This window comes from Drosophila suzukii, chromosome 2R, assembly GCF_043229965.1.
Source record: "Drosophila suzukii chromosome 2R, CBGP_Dsuzu_IsoJpt1.0, whole genome shotgun sequence".
Taxonomy (NCBI): domain Eukaryota; kingdom Metazoa; phylum Arthropoda; class Insecta; order Diptera; family Drosophilidae; genus Drosophila; species Drosophila suzukii.
The window spans coordinates 5,406,800-5,422,941 of record NC_092081.1 but is presented as its reverse complement, the minus strand read 5'-3'; the positions used below and the strand labels follow the sequence as shown (position 1 = coordinate 5,422,941).

The following is a 16,142-nucleotide window of genomic DNA, read 5'->3' as shown; positions in this document are numbered from 1 at the left end:
TGAGTGGTTGGGTTGGTGGGTGACTTTTCTTTTTTTGGCAATATGGCTGCCAATTGCACGCACTTTTGTCGTTCAATTTCAGTCGGAAAACTCTTGTTTTCCCGTACGGGTGGTTCTTTTCGTGTAGGTTGGTCTTTCGCTAAGTAGCTCAGCGGTTTCGGCTCCCCCTTTTCAGTCCAATAACCCCGCGTTTCAGCCACGTGTGTTTGTGCGTGCTGCTATGTAATAATTTGGTCTATTTGCTGCCTCCATTGGGCTTATTGAATTTGGCATTTGCATGTTAGACGAGTCGTGTGGCGCATGTGAGCCCCCCGAAATGCCAATCCTCTGCAGCATCAGTAGCTTTTCCCAGTCCCTTCCTCGCTTTTTTGTAGCTGAAAGCTTTTCAATTATCTGGCAGTAAATATAGCAAATGAAGTTGTTTATTGTGAACGATGTTATGGCAATTGAATTTGCAACTCAGACTTGAGGAGTCGTTGGTTACAGTGGCAAAGACAATTAAAAAGCCAGCGTATGATAGATTTTCCGGAGGACAAGCCAAGGCATGACCTTGAAAACAGCCCTCTCTGCGCTTCAACTTGATTTATGCGAGTGGAGGGCAACAAACAAAGGCGACCGCTGAACAAAATGAGGGGCTCGGTCGGGGCAAAGTGCAAAAGCGAATTAATTATGCACATTAACTTTTGCCGCCTAATGCGCTGCCAACTCACCAACTGAGGTGAGGCGACTGATTCGAATTCAGCGGATCCGGATCCCCATCCGCATCCCAACTGACCCAAGTCCAGGCCTTGTTGAGTGCGCAAATGACTTTGAAAAATGGCAGCCGGCGAAAGCTGCTTAATTAGTGCGTAATTTGTAAGTTGAAGAAAAGCTCAGCTAAGTGGAAAGCCGAAGAAAGCCGGGGAAAAGGCCAAACAATGAGAGAGGTAAATATTAATTACTCGCCGGCCGCAGGGAAATGAAACGGCCACTCCTCCTGGGCCATCTATCAATGTGGCTATCAATCAGACGAAACCTTAAAAAAAAATATACAAAAAATCCTCTCCGATTAAGCCTGCCTTTAGCCCATGTTGATTCTGTATAAACCTTGTTTATTTTCCATTTGCACCCTTTTGAGCCCGCTGCACATTGTACACGTTGTTATTTTTTTATCTCCCGTTTTGTTTGTTTAGGCTGCGGTCTTGTGGCCACTTTGCTGACTGACCGATTGCCTTGGGCCTGGTTTACGGCCAGGTGTCAATTAGCCGCTCCAATTTGCGATTAATTTGGCCAGATGTTGTCTCTTACGCCTGCAAAAATCGGATTTTTGCGGTTTTCATATGTGAAACGGCCGTAAATTACTCAGAGGTGGACAGACCGCCTGCTTTAATTTCCGTTGAACTTGCACATTTCAGGCCAGCATGCGCCAAATTTTATGCCACAGGCCTCTATGCCTTCCCTCCACCCACTTCCTCCTGGCCCACAGAAGGCTGAATTATGCGCAGAAAAACGGCCCCCGATTTTCACCGCTTTCCACCTCTGCGGCCACCATTTTCCAGAGCACTTTAAGGTCGTTCAGTTAAATGCAATGAAATTATTCTTCCACTGCGGTCGTCCATTGAAATGTTAATTAATGCCCTCGCAACGGCCGAGGCAGCAGCGGTGGCATCAACAAAAGCATAAGGAGGAACCTTGGCCAGGAATCGAGTTCCATTATGACCATGTCGCTGGTCACCTTTAACGCAGGGGCTCTTTGGGATTGGATGGAGATGGGGCTGACGGGTTGCTGCTGATGCAGGTCCTGCTCTGATGCACTCTGCGGAGCAGTTGAGTGAGTCCTTCGTTTTCCGCGCAGCGGGGTAGCAACAGTTTCCGCCTCCCCGGCTCCAATACAATCCCCCCGTCTCCATCTTTTAACGTTTAACGGGGTAAAAACAGAGTCCGCCTTCTGCTCGAGGGCTTCGCAGCACAGTTTTCAGCCGAGCTATACCCTCTCCTTGGGTATTTGAGATCAAAATCAATCTCTTTTTCGATCGATAGGAATGCAATTGGAACACATTGACCGTATTAATAAGTTCACTAATTAAATGACCACTCATTATGGGACACTCAATATAACAAACAATATAAATGTACATATAAATACGAAAAAGTCATGAATAAACTGGCCAATTAATAATTAATATTGCCAATTTCATTAGCAAAAAATAATTACAAACTGAATATGCATTAGTTTTAAAGTGGAAAACATTACATTTTCTGATTTATGAACATTCTACATAAGTGGTAAACATTTTATTTTTAATGTGATTCAACTATATGGTCACGTAATAGCATACGTTTTAGAAGGGTAACTTGAGCTTTGGTTTCCCAGGCCCCTTTTTCCATCTTAGCCATGCGTTTTTCTTCTTACTTTTCTTTTGGCATCGCTGGACTTTAACAAGCGGCTCGTTAACGGCAACCGCGCAATTACACTCGAAACGCTTTAAATTTTAAGTGCCGCCCGAGTATGTGCTCTGCGTTTGGTTCTGGCCGGGTGTCGCACCTGCTACTTGGCAGTTCCGGTGGCAGTGGCATTGGCATTGGCTGCTAACTGCTGGCTGCTACCTGTTGGCGACGTTCTGCCAGCCAGTTTTCCACGCTGCCAGCCAGCGAGCCACTCACTTGACGCGCTCGGCCATTGTGGGGCTAATTGCGCACAGAATGCGGTGCTCGGCGCTTCGAGCTCACTCGAGTTTTCCCCGCTTTCCCGTTCCCTTTTCCCATTTCCCATTTCCAGCCACTTTTCCCGGTCGAGAGAGTGCGTGTGGTGTGTGTGCTGGTAATGGAAAGCCAGCCCTGCCCGCGGCTCTAAATTAATCAAAAATTGTTCTGCCAGATTACTTTGGCAGCCGACGTTTGGACAGGGCCAACACAAAAAACCGTCCGCAAATTCCCAATTAATGTGTTATAAATTGTGCATTGTGGGTACTGAAAATAATGAATTAAAAACAGAAATGGTATAGAATACAGATTTTTTTAACAAAATTTCAATATTTATTCCTACTTCAATTATTGTATGCTACTAAAAGTATTAAAACTGCAAATAGTTAATCTTCCGATGTAATTATTAGGTTTTGCTCTACGACAGTTTAATATAATTAGTGCATTTCATAAAAACTAATATCATCATAAATTGCCTCTAAAATGATTTTAAAAATATTATTAAAATAATTTACTGACATAACTAATAGACCATACATAATTTTTTGTTTTTAATCTTTTAAAAAATTTTTCAATTTTTGAGAAACGGTTTTTCTTACAAGATTCGATTTTTAAAAACTTTACAAACTCTTTAAAATAAAACCACTTTTCATAAAAAAATAATTGGATATATAGTGCAACGTATTGAGTAGTTATGGATAATTTAAATATTATTTTGATAAGTTAGGAATACCATTGGTATTTCGATTTTTTTTGTACATCCTGAGCTTCAGTCCTGTGTTTTCGTTTCGATTTTTGTCCATTTAATTTCGTGCCAAATTCCCATGGCCTTTGGGTGAACCGGCACTTCCTGCTGGCCTTAATAATATTCTGCGCTATGTTTTCTTTGGTCCACTTCCGCTTGCCCTGGCTTTCGCATATTTTTCTTCGACTGGTCTGTGTAATTTTAATTCTTCGAACTCCGACGCTTATTTGTCTTTATTTTCCTTTTTCATATTTTACTCGTATTTTTTTAGCCGCCGGCGAAAGAGCATTATTGCAAGTGGTGTCCAGTAGCACTCGGCGGATGGGGAGAGCAATCTCAAGGATGTTGATGGACGTTCGCCCATTTATTGCTCATATTTCATATTTGCCACATTTTCGCTTTTGCAAATGAAAATGAAATTTTTAATAAAAACGATTCGCGTTGTTTTCATTGCTGCGAAAGCTGCTGCAGCAGCAGCAGGAAGCTGAAGCAGAAGCAGAAGCAGAAGCTGGAGCAGAAGCTGAAACGGCTTCTGCTGCTGATGTGTAATATTTAACGAGGGGATATATTCTTGGCATTTTCATTTCGCCCGAAAGTCCCTTCAGCAGCAGCAGAAGCAGCAGCAGGAGTGCACAAAAAATTGCCAGTTGATTGAACCAGGGAGTCGGGAGCAAGCTGTAGCCACAAGGCAGGGGGAACAGAAGGAAGCTGCCGGATTGCACAGGATAGATGAAGTGCCAGCTAAGCAGGTGTCTGGCCATCAACTAACGCACATCCTGTCCCTGGCCGAATGCAACAATTAAATTTCAGCAAGGACACCCACCGACTATCGCCACCACAGCCACGTCCATTGTGATAAATGGTCGGGGGAAGGAGCAGGACAACGCTTTGTTGCAGCTGCAATTTAGGTGAGTGAAGCAGATTTACCGCTGCAGCTCCGGCCAGCCATTGTCCACTCTCACTCCCACTTCCCCACACACTCACACTATCTACCTGAAACCCCGAAACCCTGAAACCCACCTGAGCTCCATTGATTCGCAATGGGGCTGCATGGCAGAGCGACAGCGGAAGTGCGACCAGGGATGCGATAGCTAAGCTCTGCGAACTGGCTCTCAAAGCGAACCAAGTGGCGCCTCGACTTATGCAACAGTCACTGGTGAAAAGTCGCCCTTATCTGCAGAGAAAAAAAGTTCTTAAGCTGAACCTGTTTTTAAACCTACAAGAATAATACATTAACCAAATACACAATTTAAAAAATGTTTGGGAAAAATTCACATCAAAATCGATTTATTTTTAGTGATTGCCGATGAATAATGTAATTATGCAAATAATAAACCATTCAAAATGAATATTCACGGGTAAAAGAAAATCGAAAAGTCAGTCCTTAAGATCTAAATCTGTATAAAGAGTACCTACCTCTAAAACCCTGCAAGGATTAGAAGTTTCAAGAATTAAGAAGGACATTTTCATTCAGACTCTACAAATCAGTGTAATATATATAAATGCGATTTGAATTTTAAAAATTTTAAATTATCATTATATTAGCTACAATTTAAACTAATCAATGATATTAAATATATATAAATATTCTGAACTGTATTATTTATTTATACATATCTTCCACCTAAAGGATTATTTTAACCTGTTTTGCAAGGCAAATTGTAATTGATACTGTTCAAGTTAAAATAATTTTTAAGTCGTGCGCCGTGTGATTGAAGAATAAAAACGACTCACACAGTCCGGAGGCGATAAAAGAAACACAAGAGTTTCAACAAATTATGATTTTTAATCAAATGTAATGTTTGAAATAAAATATTATAGTTCCAAAGTTCTAACTTCTCTGCAGGAATCGGGAATAACTTTAAAAGGTGTAATGGAAAAAGTGGAAAAAGCTTAAACTTAGTTTCAAAAATGTGTAACGAACACACTCTATGAGCGTTGTCCACCCTAACACCTCTGTCTACGCTTTGACCGGCCTGCTCAGGGAGATGGGTGTGGGTTTGTGTTAAGATGAAACAAGAGTGTCACAGAACTAACAATAGTAGACAGAGAGACGGTAACGATAAGGATTTTTAACCCATCGGCTAAGATTCGGACGAGAGACTGTACCTATCGAAGACGGAGGCCCAGATGTTATTGGCCACCTTCTATACCCACCCTACCTGTGAAGTCACATTAGACTCCACCCTTAAAACAACCGCTTTAGCGATACAAAAACGAGTTGGCAGTCCCGGCCAAAATTAACTGGAAGCCAGAATTGGAACTCAAATTCCAATTGGGAAGCGGCGTCCGCCTCCGCTGTCTTGCCCGAATTACGCCGAATCGGCGCCGGTGCGTTTTTCGCCCGAACTGCAACTTGATCTGACTTGTAGATCGTGGTGCGGGCTTGGCAAGGTCAAAACCTCACGCGGGTTGACTGCGGCGATCCTTGAAGCCGCTTATGGTTTGCCGATGATGAAATTAATCCAGGTGTGGCAAAGAAGACAGATTCCTTTCACGCGGTGTGCGGTATAAGAATCCCAAATGGCGATTATGGCCTGGCGCTGAAGAAATGTATGGTTCCGCTGATGAATCGCTGCACGCGGCACCTGCTCCTTGCTGTGCGCAGAGGGAGGACTGTAAAACTTCCGTCAATTCCGAGAATTTGCACGTGGGTCTGGTCACTGCTGTTTTCCGGGAATCGCGATTAGATTCTTTCAATATATCGGCGAATAATCTTACCACCAATATTGGGAATGATAACAGGTCGTACTGCTCAACCAAAATTCCTAGAATTTCACACGCGGATGTGTGGATGCGGACGGGTTTGAAAATTATAGCACTTTTTGCAGGGAACGAACCGATCTCGGGAGAAGCTTGCGACAAAGAGGAGGAAATCATGGCGTCTAGAGTGGATGTAGGATGCACAAAATCCCCAAAATCCATAAAAATGGTATTTTTGGTATTCTAGCGAGGATCGGATTCTTGCTACTGAAGGGTTGCATCTGGGCTATTTATGTTAATTACCATGGGTAATGTCTTGACTAGGAATGCCAACTTGGCCGAAAATACTGACTCCCACAAATGTTCCAGGAGAAATTGGAAAGGACATAAAAAAAAATTCTGAAAAAGTATTACTTATTACTTAAGCCTACTTACAAAATTGTATATTTTTCAGACCACTCCCAAAAAGAAACCTAAAATCCAATGTCTAACTATGACTTATGGAAAATTCCAACCACTTCGATGTTTTTATGACTTATTTTGTTTTTATCGGTCATGTACGTGGTGAAACATCAATAGTATGTGGTTCAAGGGTATTTGCTCCGTTCTGAAGAAGAATTCGAAACCGAAAATTGAACTCTTGGTCTGCCTTTTATACCCCAAGTATATTAACTTCCCCCAGTCGACGTCAATGACGTGACACTTGGTCGAAGGAAAGGGGATAAAGATAAAACCTTCATCTGAAATGGCTGGCCTGGCACACATTATATGGCACATTTACTCATCAAGATGCAACAACTTTCCTAATTGAATGTCATATGACTGACATTATGCCTGATGTGCGATGTGCTCTGGGCTGTCCTCCCCCGTTCTGCTCGATGTCTTGGCTGATTTTGCTCGGATGTTTCAGCTGCTGCGACTTACTCACGTGTGAAATTAATTTGTAATGACTATGTGTCCCAAGCAGCGTCATTTGCATTTGCGAAGGAGCATCCTGCATTCCGTTTCGTGATGCAGATTGACCCCAGCACCCAAGTGGCAAGTGGTTCGAGTGGGTCAGGATGCAGCCACCCAGCTACCAGCAAATGGCAATGGGTGGGGAGCTTTTGTGCCTTTCGGCCCTTCTCGAAAGTTACGAAACCCGGACAAGTTTCCCACCGTCCACGTCAGCGGGCGCATTAAACCTTTCGCCGAAACTTTGTCGGAACTTAATTTCGTAAATTGTTCGCCGATTCTTCTTCGAATCGCAATTACTTTGTGATTTCGAAAGTGGCAGAAAGTTTTCATTCATTTCATACTGTAACGTTCCGATTCGTTCCGTCTCGATGGTGCAAGTGCGATTCGCAATGCATTGAAACTGCGGCCAACTTAGATTGGAAATGCATTAAAAGGAGGCGCAGCACATGCACCTCATTTCCGCCTAAGTGCGGAACGCCCCACAACCATTTCCCTCATGAAGGGGGCTTAGAACCATGCAGAAACCGCCACAAAACTTTCCGCTTTGGAAACCGCTCGAGGAATGCACGGAAAGAAACTCCATGTATGTTCTATCAAATTTTCCCTACACACTCTTTGGTCAAATAAGCTATCGATTTTGCGAATTGGTAATACGTTAATGAAAGGTCAATCCTTAATATAAAAATATTTATGTAATGGAGTGTAGTAGTAGTAGTAGTAGTGTAGTGACGAACGATTCTTTTCTTGAATGTCACTTTTCCAAAAACTAGTATTTTTAAAAAGCTTAAAAGCAGAAAGTTGCTGACATCTATTAAGCATATTCCTCTAAAAGTTCAATGGTAAAATTTCAGCGGAGTTAAATACTACAGTTCTAGGCGCAAACCAATATTTTTTTTCGCTTTTTAAAGTTGTAGGGTAATATGACGAACTTATAAATACACACTAAAACTCTGTGCGGATGTGCACAGGTTGAATATGTTCTACAGCGGAATACAAATTTAACTGTACACTTTAAAAAATGTTTACTTCAGTTCTAGAATCAGTTAAGTTGTTTAATATCAAATTCACAAAAATCAGCAAAAAAAACTATTGTGTTGGTAATGCACCGAAAAAAAATGTTATTTTCACACCCTTCAAAATGTTCGTCACGATACCCTTCAAGGTACCGTTGGAAATTTGATTATGCCGCTTTCATAAGGAGACACAAAGTACCAAGAACTGTTACTTAAGGTCTTTTTAGTACTTGTATATATTTATCTGACTTGGTTTTCCACATATCTTTGCTCTGGCACTGCTGAAACACATATAAATTGAATAGGATTTTTACTTTTTGCTCCACCAATTGAGTCAAAATTATCCGACGAACAAACTACGCGAATTCTTAATAGTATAATTGAAAAGACATTGTCGGCACGATAAGAGAAATCGACGACAATTATTTGGAAGCTTTCATGTGACCTCACATATGAGATTTGAGGAGTTTGTCAGTTTACCCTAAATACCCTTACCCTTTTAAACGAAAATCACAACGAACTTTTTTTTATTATTACTATTAATTATTATCATTATTATTATTATTATTATGTACATATCAAAATAAAACGCTCTAAGGGAATGCTTCGACTATAAGAAACCTTTGGCTGTGTATTTTTTTCCGTGTTGCACTGTGTAGTTGAATAAAAAGACAGGACCAAATGTATTTATACCCGTTACTCGTTAAGTGAAAGGGTATACTAGATTTGTCGGAAAGTATGTAACAGGTAGAAGGAAGCGTTTCCGACCCCATAAAGTATATATATTTTTGATCAGGATCACTAGCCTAGTTTGTTTCGTCAGTGTGCCACGCCCACTCTAACGCCGAAAACTGTGGCTCCTACAGTTTTAATGCTAGAACAAAAAATTTTAACTGAAATGTATTGTTCTCATCAGTACCTATCGATTGGCCCAAAACAAGTTTGCCACGCCCACAAACTTCAAAAATCAGTATATATGAACGAGGATATCTCAGAAACTATCAAAGATAGAGAAATATGATTTGAGATTTAGATTCCGTAGCCTTCTACGCAGCGCAAGTTTGTCACGGGAATATGCCAAGCCCACTCTAATGCCCACAAACCGCCCAAGTCTGTGGCGCCCACAGTTTTCATGCTAGATAAAAAATTTTAACTTAAATATATTAATCTCGTCAATTCACTCAAAAAAAGTTTGCCACGCCCACTCTAACGCCCATAACGCTTAAATCTGTCTGCCGACCACGTAAGCATTTATTGAGATCGCGGGTAGGTGGCGCATTTCAATCTCAATCTCGTAACGGGTATATGATAGTCGAGGTACTCGACTGTACCATAAAACTGTAAAACTCTACTGTATTTTACCTACTTTCTTATTAGTTGACTGTGACTCGAAAACCCTTAGTTATTAATATTTTTCGAGTGCATTTTTCCCGGGCGGTCCTGCCGGCAACAGGTGAAATTGGCACAATCTGCACACCGCACGCCGCGGGAGGCTGACGGTGAGGTGGGCGACGGCTTGTGGGCTGGCGAAGGGTGCCGCGTTGGAGGATGGGTGGCTGGCTGGGCCGAAGAGTTGCTGTCAAGGACGTGGCCAGGACGACCGACAGGGAGCCGGGTGGTCGGACAGACAACTGCAACACGAGACGGGCGACGCAAATTGCTTCAAACACCTTGGCAGGCGGCTGGAAAAATTGGAACTGAGCAGACAACTTAAAGCGCAAAAGGCAGGACAAGTAATAGAAGATGTGGAAAGGATGGGGAACCTCCGGGGCGGCGAACATGGCTTGTCTACTTAAAAGTTTTCAAAGCGCTGCTTATGGCACGTGCTGGTTGAGGGGCGGCGACGGGGGATGCGGTAACACGGACAGAAAAAAAAGGGGCAGGTGGGCTGTGGGCGGTGGGCGGTGGGCGATGGGCGGTGTGGCATGAGCATGCCAAGCAGGCAAAGCGTATTAAAATACAAAGCAGCATCATTAAATGTTAAAAGTTGCCTTTGGCGAAATGGGGGGAAAACAGCAATCGCAACTACAAGTGCCCCGCCCAGCAACAACCACTTAAACTAACAACAACAATTGGTAGTGGGAGTAGAAAAAGAATGCAGAACGCGCAAGGACAATGCAAGAGGGAAATTGCGCAAGCATCAAGTGCATTACTCAGGTGATTTCGCCAAAGAGCCGGGCACAAAAAAAACGACCGGGAAAACACAATGCAAATGCAAATAATTCCCCCGACGAAGCCAGAGTCAAACAGCGATCCGTTAATAATTATAATTGAAAATGTGCAACACAAACGGCGCGCAAATGAAATGCCTTTCAGGCATTTCCAAGGAATTCCGTTGCGTATACGCAACGTGTGCTGCACCAAGGCATCTTTCTGGTGATTGCGGTTATTCGGATAATGCCAGCAAGCTGTGGGATTGCCACAAAGCAGCGGCAATCAGCAGGGGATTTCCTTGCCCAAATGCATTTTGGCCAACAGCCAGCGGGCTAAGAGCCGTAAGTGAGCCATTGTCTTTGCCGTGTCGTTTGTTTGAGGGCTGGCACTTCCGTTCCATTTGCCATTTGCTGCCATCCTCTCCCACTTTTGCCATGCTTAACTGAAAAAAGAACTTCGATTCCGAATGCATCTCAAGGACTTGCAATTAACTCGGCCTTCGCCACAAGAGTATCCTTTCGTTTTTTCCCGTTTTTAAAGTAGTTCCTTGTGTCGAATTTCAGACGCTTGATACGAAAAATCTGTTTTTCCAAGGTACTGAAAAGAATTGCTATTTGCATTATGGAAGGACCAGATATGTATATAATACTTATACATGAACTATATTATTGATCCTTGTGCTACAAGGATGTCGTGGTTCCAATAATAAGATGATAAAATGCTAAATTGGTCATATGTTGATAAGAAATATTTTTGTTAAACACATTTGAGCTTTTTCATATTTACAGAAGTGGGTTGGCTATTGAAGGTTTGGGAAAAACATTGAAAACATCGATAGATTTGGCTATCGATAGTAACCACCATCGATATCCTCGGAACCAGCGAAAAAACAAATTAGAAAATCGACAACATCGAGAAATAAAATGTAAAGTATCCATAGAAATTGATCAATACCTAAATATACTCTTATACTCTTTATAGTTTATTGGGTATTTAACTAGCCATAGAAGTTGATCAATATAACCCTGTAATTTTTCACGAAGGTCGACCGCGGCGTAATGCGATTTGGCTGGGTTAAGTGTCTGTTTTTCCCCGTCGGACCTTATAGGCAGTAGATTTACCCTTGAGAGGGACATTAAAATCCGCGCAGTGCCAAGTGGATATCCAGAGCAGACTCTGTAATAAAAAATGCATACGAGCGGGTAAAAAAGGAGGGAGCGAGATGGGGCTGAGTGTGAGTGAGAGGGGAGAGGCGATAAACGAAAGGTGTTTGCCCTAGAAATGAAATGAAATTTTCCACGCTAGATATTAATATTTTTGTGAACATTTCGCATTCATCGCCCCGCCATATATTAAATGGCTCTGAAAATGGAGCTCCGCCTAATCGTAAATTGGAAAATCAAATTTATGCTCGTCTTTAGCTGTTGTAATTATGTTGACTGTGAAACAATTTTATGGCAAATTGAGTTTTATTGGCAAGCAATGTGCGCCTTTGGGCTTGGCAGCCACCTTGGCCCAAATCCATAAATATATACGGCGCTTTCGGGTCGGGATTCAGGCTCAGCTGGCGGCTTTGAGTAGTTGTTGTCCTTATCAACGGCGTCAACAAAAAAGTTTGGCAAGAACATCTCACAAGTGCCGGGACACACGTAGATACAAGTCCCCAAATGTGCCGCTGTGTGTTTTGGATAACCTTTTGCTGCCGCTGGATTATGATGAGTTTTGCTTTTGCCCCGGCCCCGGAGCTGGAAAAAAAAGCCAAGGCCCAAGTCCCGGGCTGAGGCTGAACTCGTAAATACCTTCATTATCGTTAAATCATGCTGAGTGGGAAAGATGGGGCACGAAGTGGGTGCCGGATAAGGGGTAGCTGGAGCAGGAACAGGAGCAGGATTCCCTCAGCCCATGTCAGTTGTTGTCCTGCCCCGTTGCCTTTTATTTGCCCTTTATTCCGATTCCTTCTGAGCGGCCTGGCTTTGTGACTGGCTCATGTGGAGTTTTAAATAGATTTAAATGCGCATTTAAATGAAATAAATGAGCTACATTTCGCCGCACTCACTTTGGTGAAAAATCAGCGTCTTTGAAAAGTGGGCGTGGGGTGTGACCCGTGAATCATCTAAGAAGATCTCGCTTTATGGTCAAAGTTCTGCGCAATTTTCGTATTTACGCCTAATAAACTGCCAAATTAATACACAATCAAGAACTGCACACTGACCATCAAACTGAGAAAGCACAATGTATAATCTACGGAAACAGAATACTCTCTTTACAGGCATAAAGGTTTCGATAAAGATTGTTATTATAATAAAATTTTTAATCTTATTGTACTCCAATTAAATTATATTATATATACTATTTTAAGTAATATTTTTTCTTAAAGTAGGAGAACAACTCTTCCAATATGGAAATTATGTTGATATCATACAGATACTCATCTTTAAATCATTATATTAAACACATATACCCAACACGTAGTGATACAATAAATAAATCAAAGGAATGTGAGAGTACAAAAAAGTAAAAGAACAACGATGTTGAAATACTCTCCTTAACAATAAGCTAAGTATATAAGCGCGAGGCTTTAAGAGCCCAAATTCTCAAAGATACTCACAGCATCCACAGACCTTATATTTTTCCAACCACTCGCCCGTCACGTTTATTTATAATGACTTTGAGCAACGAAGCCGAAAACTTGATGCCATAAAAATGCAATTATATGGAAATTTATGATAAATTTTTGCCTGTTAATTACAAAATATTCATAAATTATCCACTCAATTCTTGCACGGAATTTCCTAAAAGTATTTTATTTATTATTACTGGTGATGCATTGCCCCATAGGCATGAGCATTTCAACAACGTCAGGCTCCGGTGGTGGAAACAAATTCTAATTAAAAACTCAAAGTTGGAAAAGTTTTTAGCCCCGGAATCTTTGCAACCGGCACCTGTTTAAGCCCGGCGTCAAAGCCGAAAAACTTAAGGGCTCAGAGCCAGAGTTGGCTGAATGTAAATATAATTGCCACTAAAGTCCAAACTAGTGAAACTTTCTAATGCACAAAGTGTCGAAAAGTTCATCCATCAAATAAACATGAATGCACAATGTGTGAGCAAGTGTGTGCCGTCGAATTAGTTATGCATTCATTTGGTTTTATGAACTTTTCGTAGGTTTCCGCCCTTCTGTGTTCGGTGTCAAATGAGTTGAGAAAAGAAATCAAGCCGTTCTATAGAGGTGCCAAGAGTCAATCTCTCTGTTTACACTTAACTTGTATACGTTTATTTTGTTTATATGAACAAGAATTTACAGCAACCAGGGGGCCTTCTAGTTGCTCAGTTGGGATCGATCGGCCGAAGCGAAATGTTTCTTTCGGGGAAAATAGTGGAACTGACCGTAGGTCTGATCAACATTTTGGTAGCGGTGGACCCCTTCTATTGGCTTCCGGGAGGTAAGAAGCAGGTTCATTTCAGAGTAAATACAAGTTTTGAAATGTTCTTACAGCATATAGGCTGCCGGCTCAGGGTGGTAGATCTCTGATTATTACCGCATCTGGAGTCCTTATTTTCGGAGCTCTGCTTGCTAAAAATCAACACAGACGAAACATTCTCCTATTTTGGTTGAAAGCATTGGTGATTTATATTGCAACAATAATCTATGAAATCAGGCAACAATATGAGGATACGAATATTCTGGTGCTTTTAACATATATCCGTAAGTTAACTTCTGCATCATGTTTAAAGCTGATAATAAAACAACAAAATTTTCAGTTGTGCTTGTAGTCATGGGGCTTCTGATTTACAGAGTCTATAACGCCGAGATCGAAACACCCACCTTAAATCCACTCGAACATGAAACTAAAGCTGAGGAAATTGGTGACAAAAAGAAAGAACCCCAACCTACGGCTCCAGAGGACCAAAACCCACCTCCATACGAAGTCAAAAGTCTAACAGATCAGATTGTTTAAGCCAAACATTTTATTCTTCTTTTATTCTATTATTATTTTTAAAAGCTCCATTTTGTGCATTTCATAATTCCATTTATTATGCTAGAAAACTTTTCGCATCGATAGCAATTTAAACATCTCAGCTATCGAAGAAGGTGCTATTTGGCTTGTTCCGAGTTTTGGAAAAAATGTTGGCATAAAAGTTGTTCTTCGGGAGGGGATTTCTTGAAAGGGAATGATATTGATTTTAAAAAAAAGATTTTTCATTTTACAAAACAATTTGCCTTACTTTTTGTGGTAAAAAAATTAAAAATATGTTTGTTTATAATCTCTTAAATTCGAATCTGTATAAAAACGCTAACCCAAAAATACAGGACTATTTAAAGCTGATTGATGACACTAATGAAAAGTGGCTGTGAGTCTGAGGGAGTAAGACTCCCAGCCGGAAGAAGTTTCCCCTGCAATTAGGGGAATGTATGTTAATGGGAGGTGGGAGAACAGAACTGCGGCTGAATTCGAGTAACAACTCGGCTAATTACAGTGAAAACTAACTACGAGTGGCAGCCTCATCAGCGGCATTTCCCTTATGTGAGAAAATTTTAATTAAAAAACGCTCTTTCCACATGTTGAATCCCCCAGCCAGCTACCACTCAAAAAGTTTCCAAAAAGTTTGTCAATTTGCACTCGCCTTCTTGAGCGAGTCAACGGTGGGTTTTTGTTTTCAGCTGCATTTAATTAGGTCTGGCCAAATGGCAAAAAGGGACAACTTATGTTTGCCTTCAATTATTATGCCTGAGCTGCCGGGCTGTGGAAAATTAATTTCTTGCATAAATTGTGATGCCCAAAAGCGCGGATTCAATTTGCCTGTGGAAAACAGGAAAACAAAATCTGAGCTGACCAAATGTCAGTCTGGCTATTCCCTCGCATTGGTTGGTGGTGGAAATACGTCGATCGATTTACGTTTAATATCCCCAGCATGATATGCTGCCATGGCCTCTGTGCTCACGAGTAAATACGCCAAATCATTGCGGCAATATCGATGCGATTCGATTCGGTTTCGTTTGGCACGTATTTAGAGCCTGGGCCAGGGCCGAGCATAAAAATTATATTAAATTGGCATTAAAATCATGGCCTGGTCATTGCCAACAGCAACAACAGCAGCCACTTCAAATGGCCATTAAAATAATAACCAGACCGGTCAGAGGAGCTGCCTGTTTGGCAAAGGTCAAAGGGCTTGTGACCACAATGTGTGCTTAAGCATGGGCGGCACGTGCTGCAATGAACTCGTCCAGCTCGAATCGACATACTTATGCAAATAATCCTGGCTACCCGGAATTGTGCCAAGTTTCAGTCCGAAACTGCAGTTCAATGATCGAGTGAAGAGCTCAGTTCCATCGGGCTTTAATGGCATTTACTGCCAACTACTCGCACGGACTAGGAGTACACTGAAACACAAATGTTGGTATTGTCATCTGACTTTATGTCGCTATGCCTAATGTTCATTTCAATCGGGGGAATTATGTTTCCGCTTACTTCTTGACCAGCGCCAACAAATTTGAAAATTTGACCATTTCTTTAATAAATTCAAGTGTGCAATGGAATATTAGATAATATAAAGCGTTTTGCTTTAATTTGTTGGTACCATGATTGTATATTAGATTTATAATTAGAGTCAAGGCCATTTTCCGTTGACTAAGCAATTTCCACAATTCCTTAAGTTGTTTATAAAGAATGTTTAAAAAATCACTATCGCATTTACAATATTATATTGTTCTACTTTTCCACTTCATACCTCTTAAATCCTATTGATAAAGAAACCATTGAAGACTATTACGGTTCTACGGACATACTTTTATGGATCCACGCTAAAGGTAGAAGCATTGCGCTTTAAAGGCACCTACAACTCTGGTTTAAAATATCTCTAGTTTTGAATTTAGGATTGTAGAACCCATT

General features: G+C 41.4%; 1 protein-coding gene across 1 annotated transcript; it reads left to right on the top strand.

The window, feature by feature from the left end:
- The first annotated feature begins 13,546 nt into the window (after positions 1 to 13,546).
- Positions 13,547 to 14,579, top strand: LOC108017896 (uncharacterized). Its single transcript, XM_017085065.4, has 3 exons — positions 13,547 to 13,694; positions 13,748 to 13,957; positions 14,014 to 14,579. Exons 1-3 carry the CDS (start codon positions 13,607 to 13,609, stop codon positions 14,208 to 14,210), a joined length of 495 nt encoding a protein of 164 aa, XP_016940554.3. The 5' UTR covers positions 13,547 to 13,606; the 3' UTR covers positions 14,211 to 14,579.
- Positions 14,580 to 16,142: the final 1,563 nt, after the last annotated feature.

Bases quoted from the DNA above. Each gene is read 5' to 3' on its own strand.
- LOC108017896 (XM_017085065.4), top strand. From the start codon at position 13,607: ATGTTTCTTTCGGGGAAAATAGTGGAACTGACCGTAGGTCTGATCAAC. The intron at 13,695-13,747 runs GTAAGAAGCAGG...ATGTTCTTACAG, and splicing joins CTTCTATTGGCTTCCGGGAG to CATATAGGCTGCCGGCTCAG. The intron at 13,958-14,013 runs GTAAGTTAACTT...CAAAATTTTCAG, and splicing joins GGTGCTTTTAACATATATCC to TTGTGCTTGTAGTCATGGGG.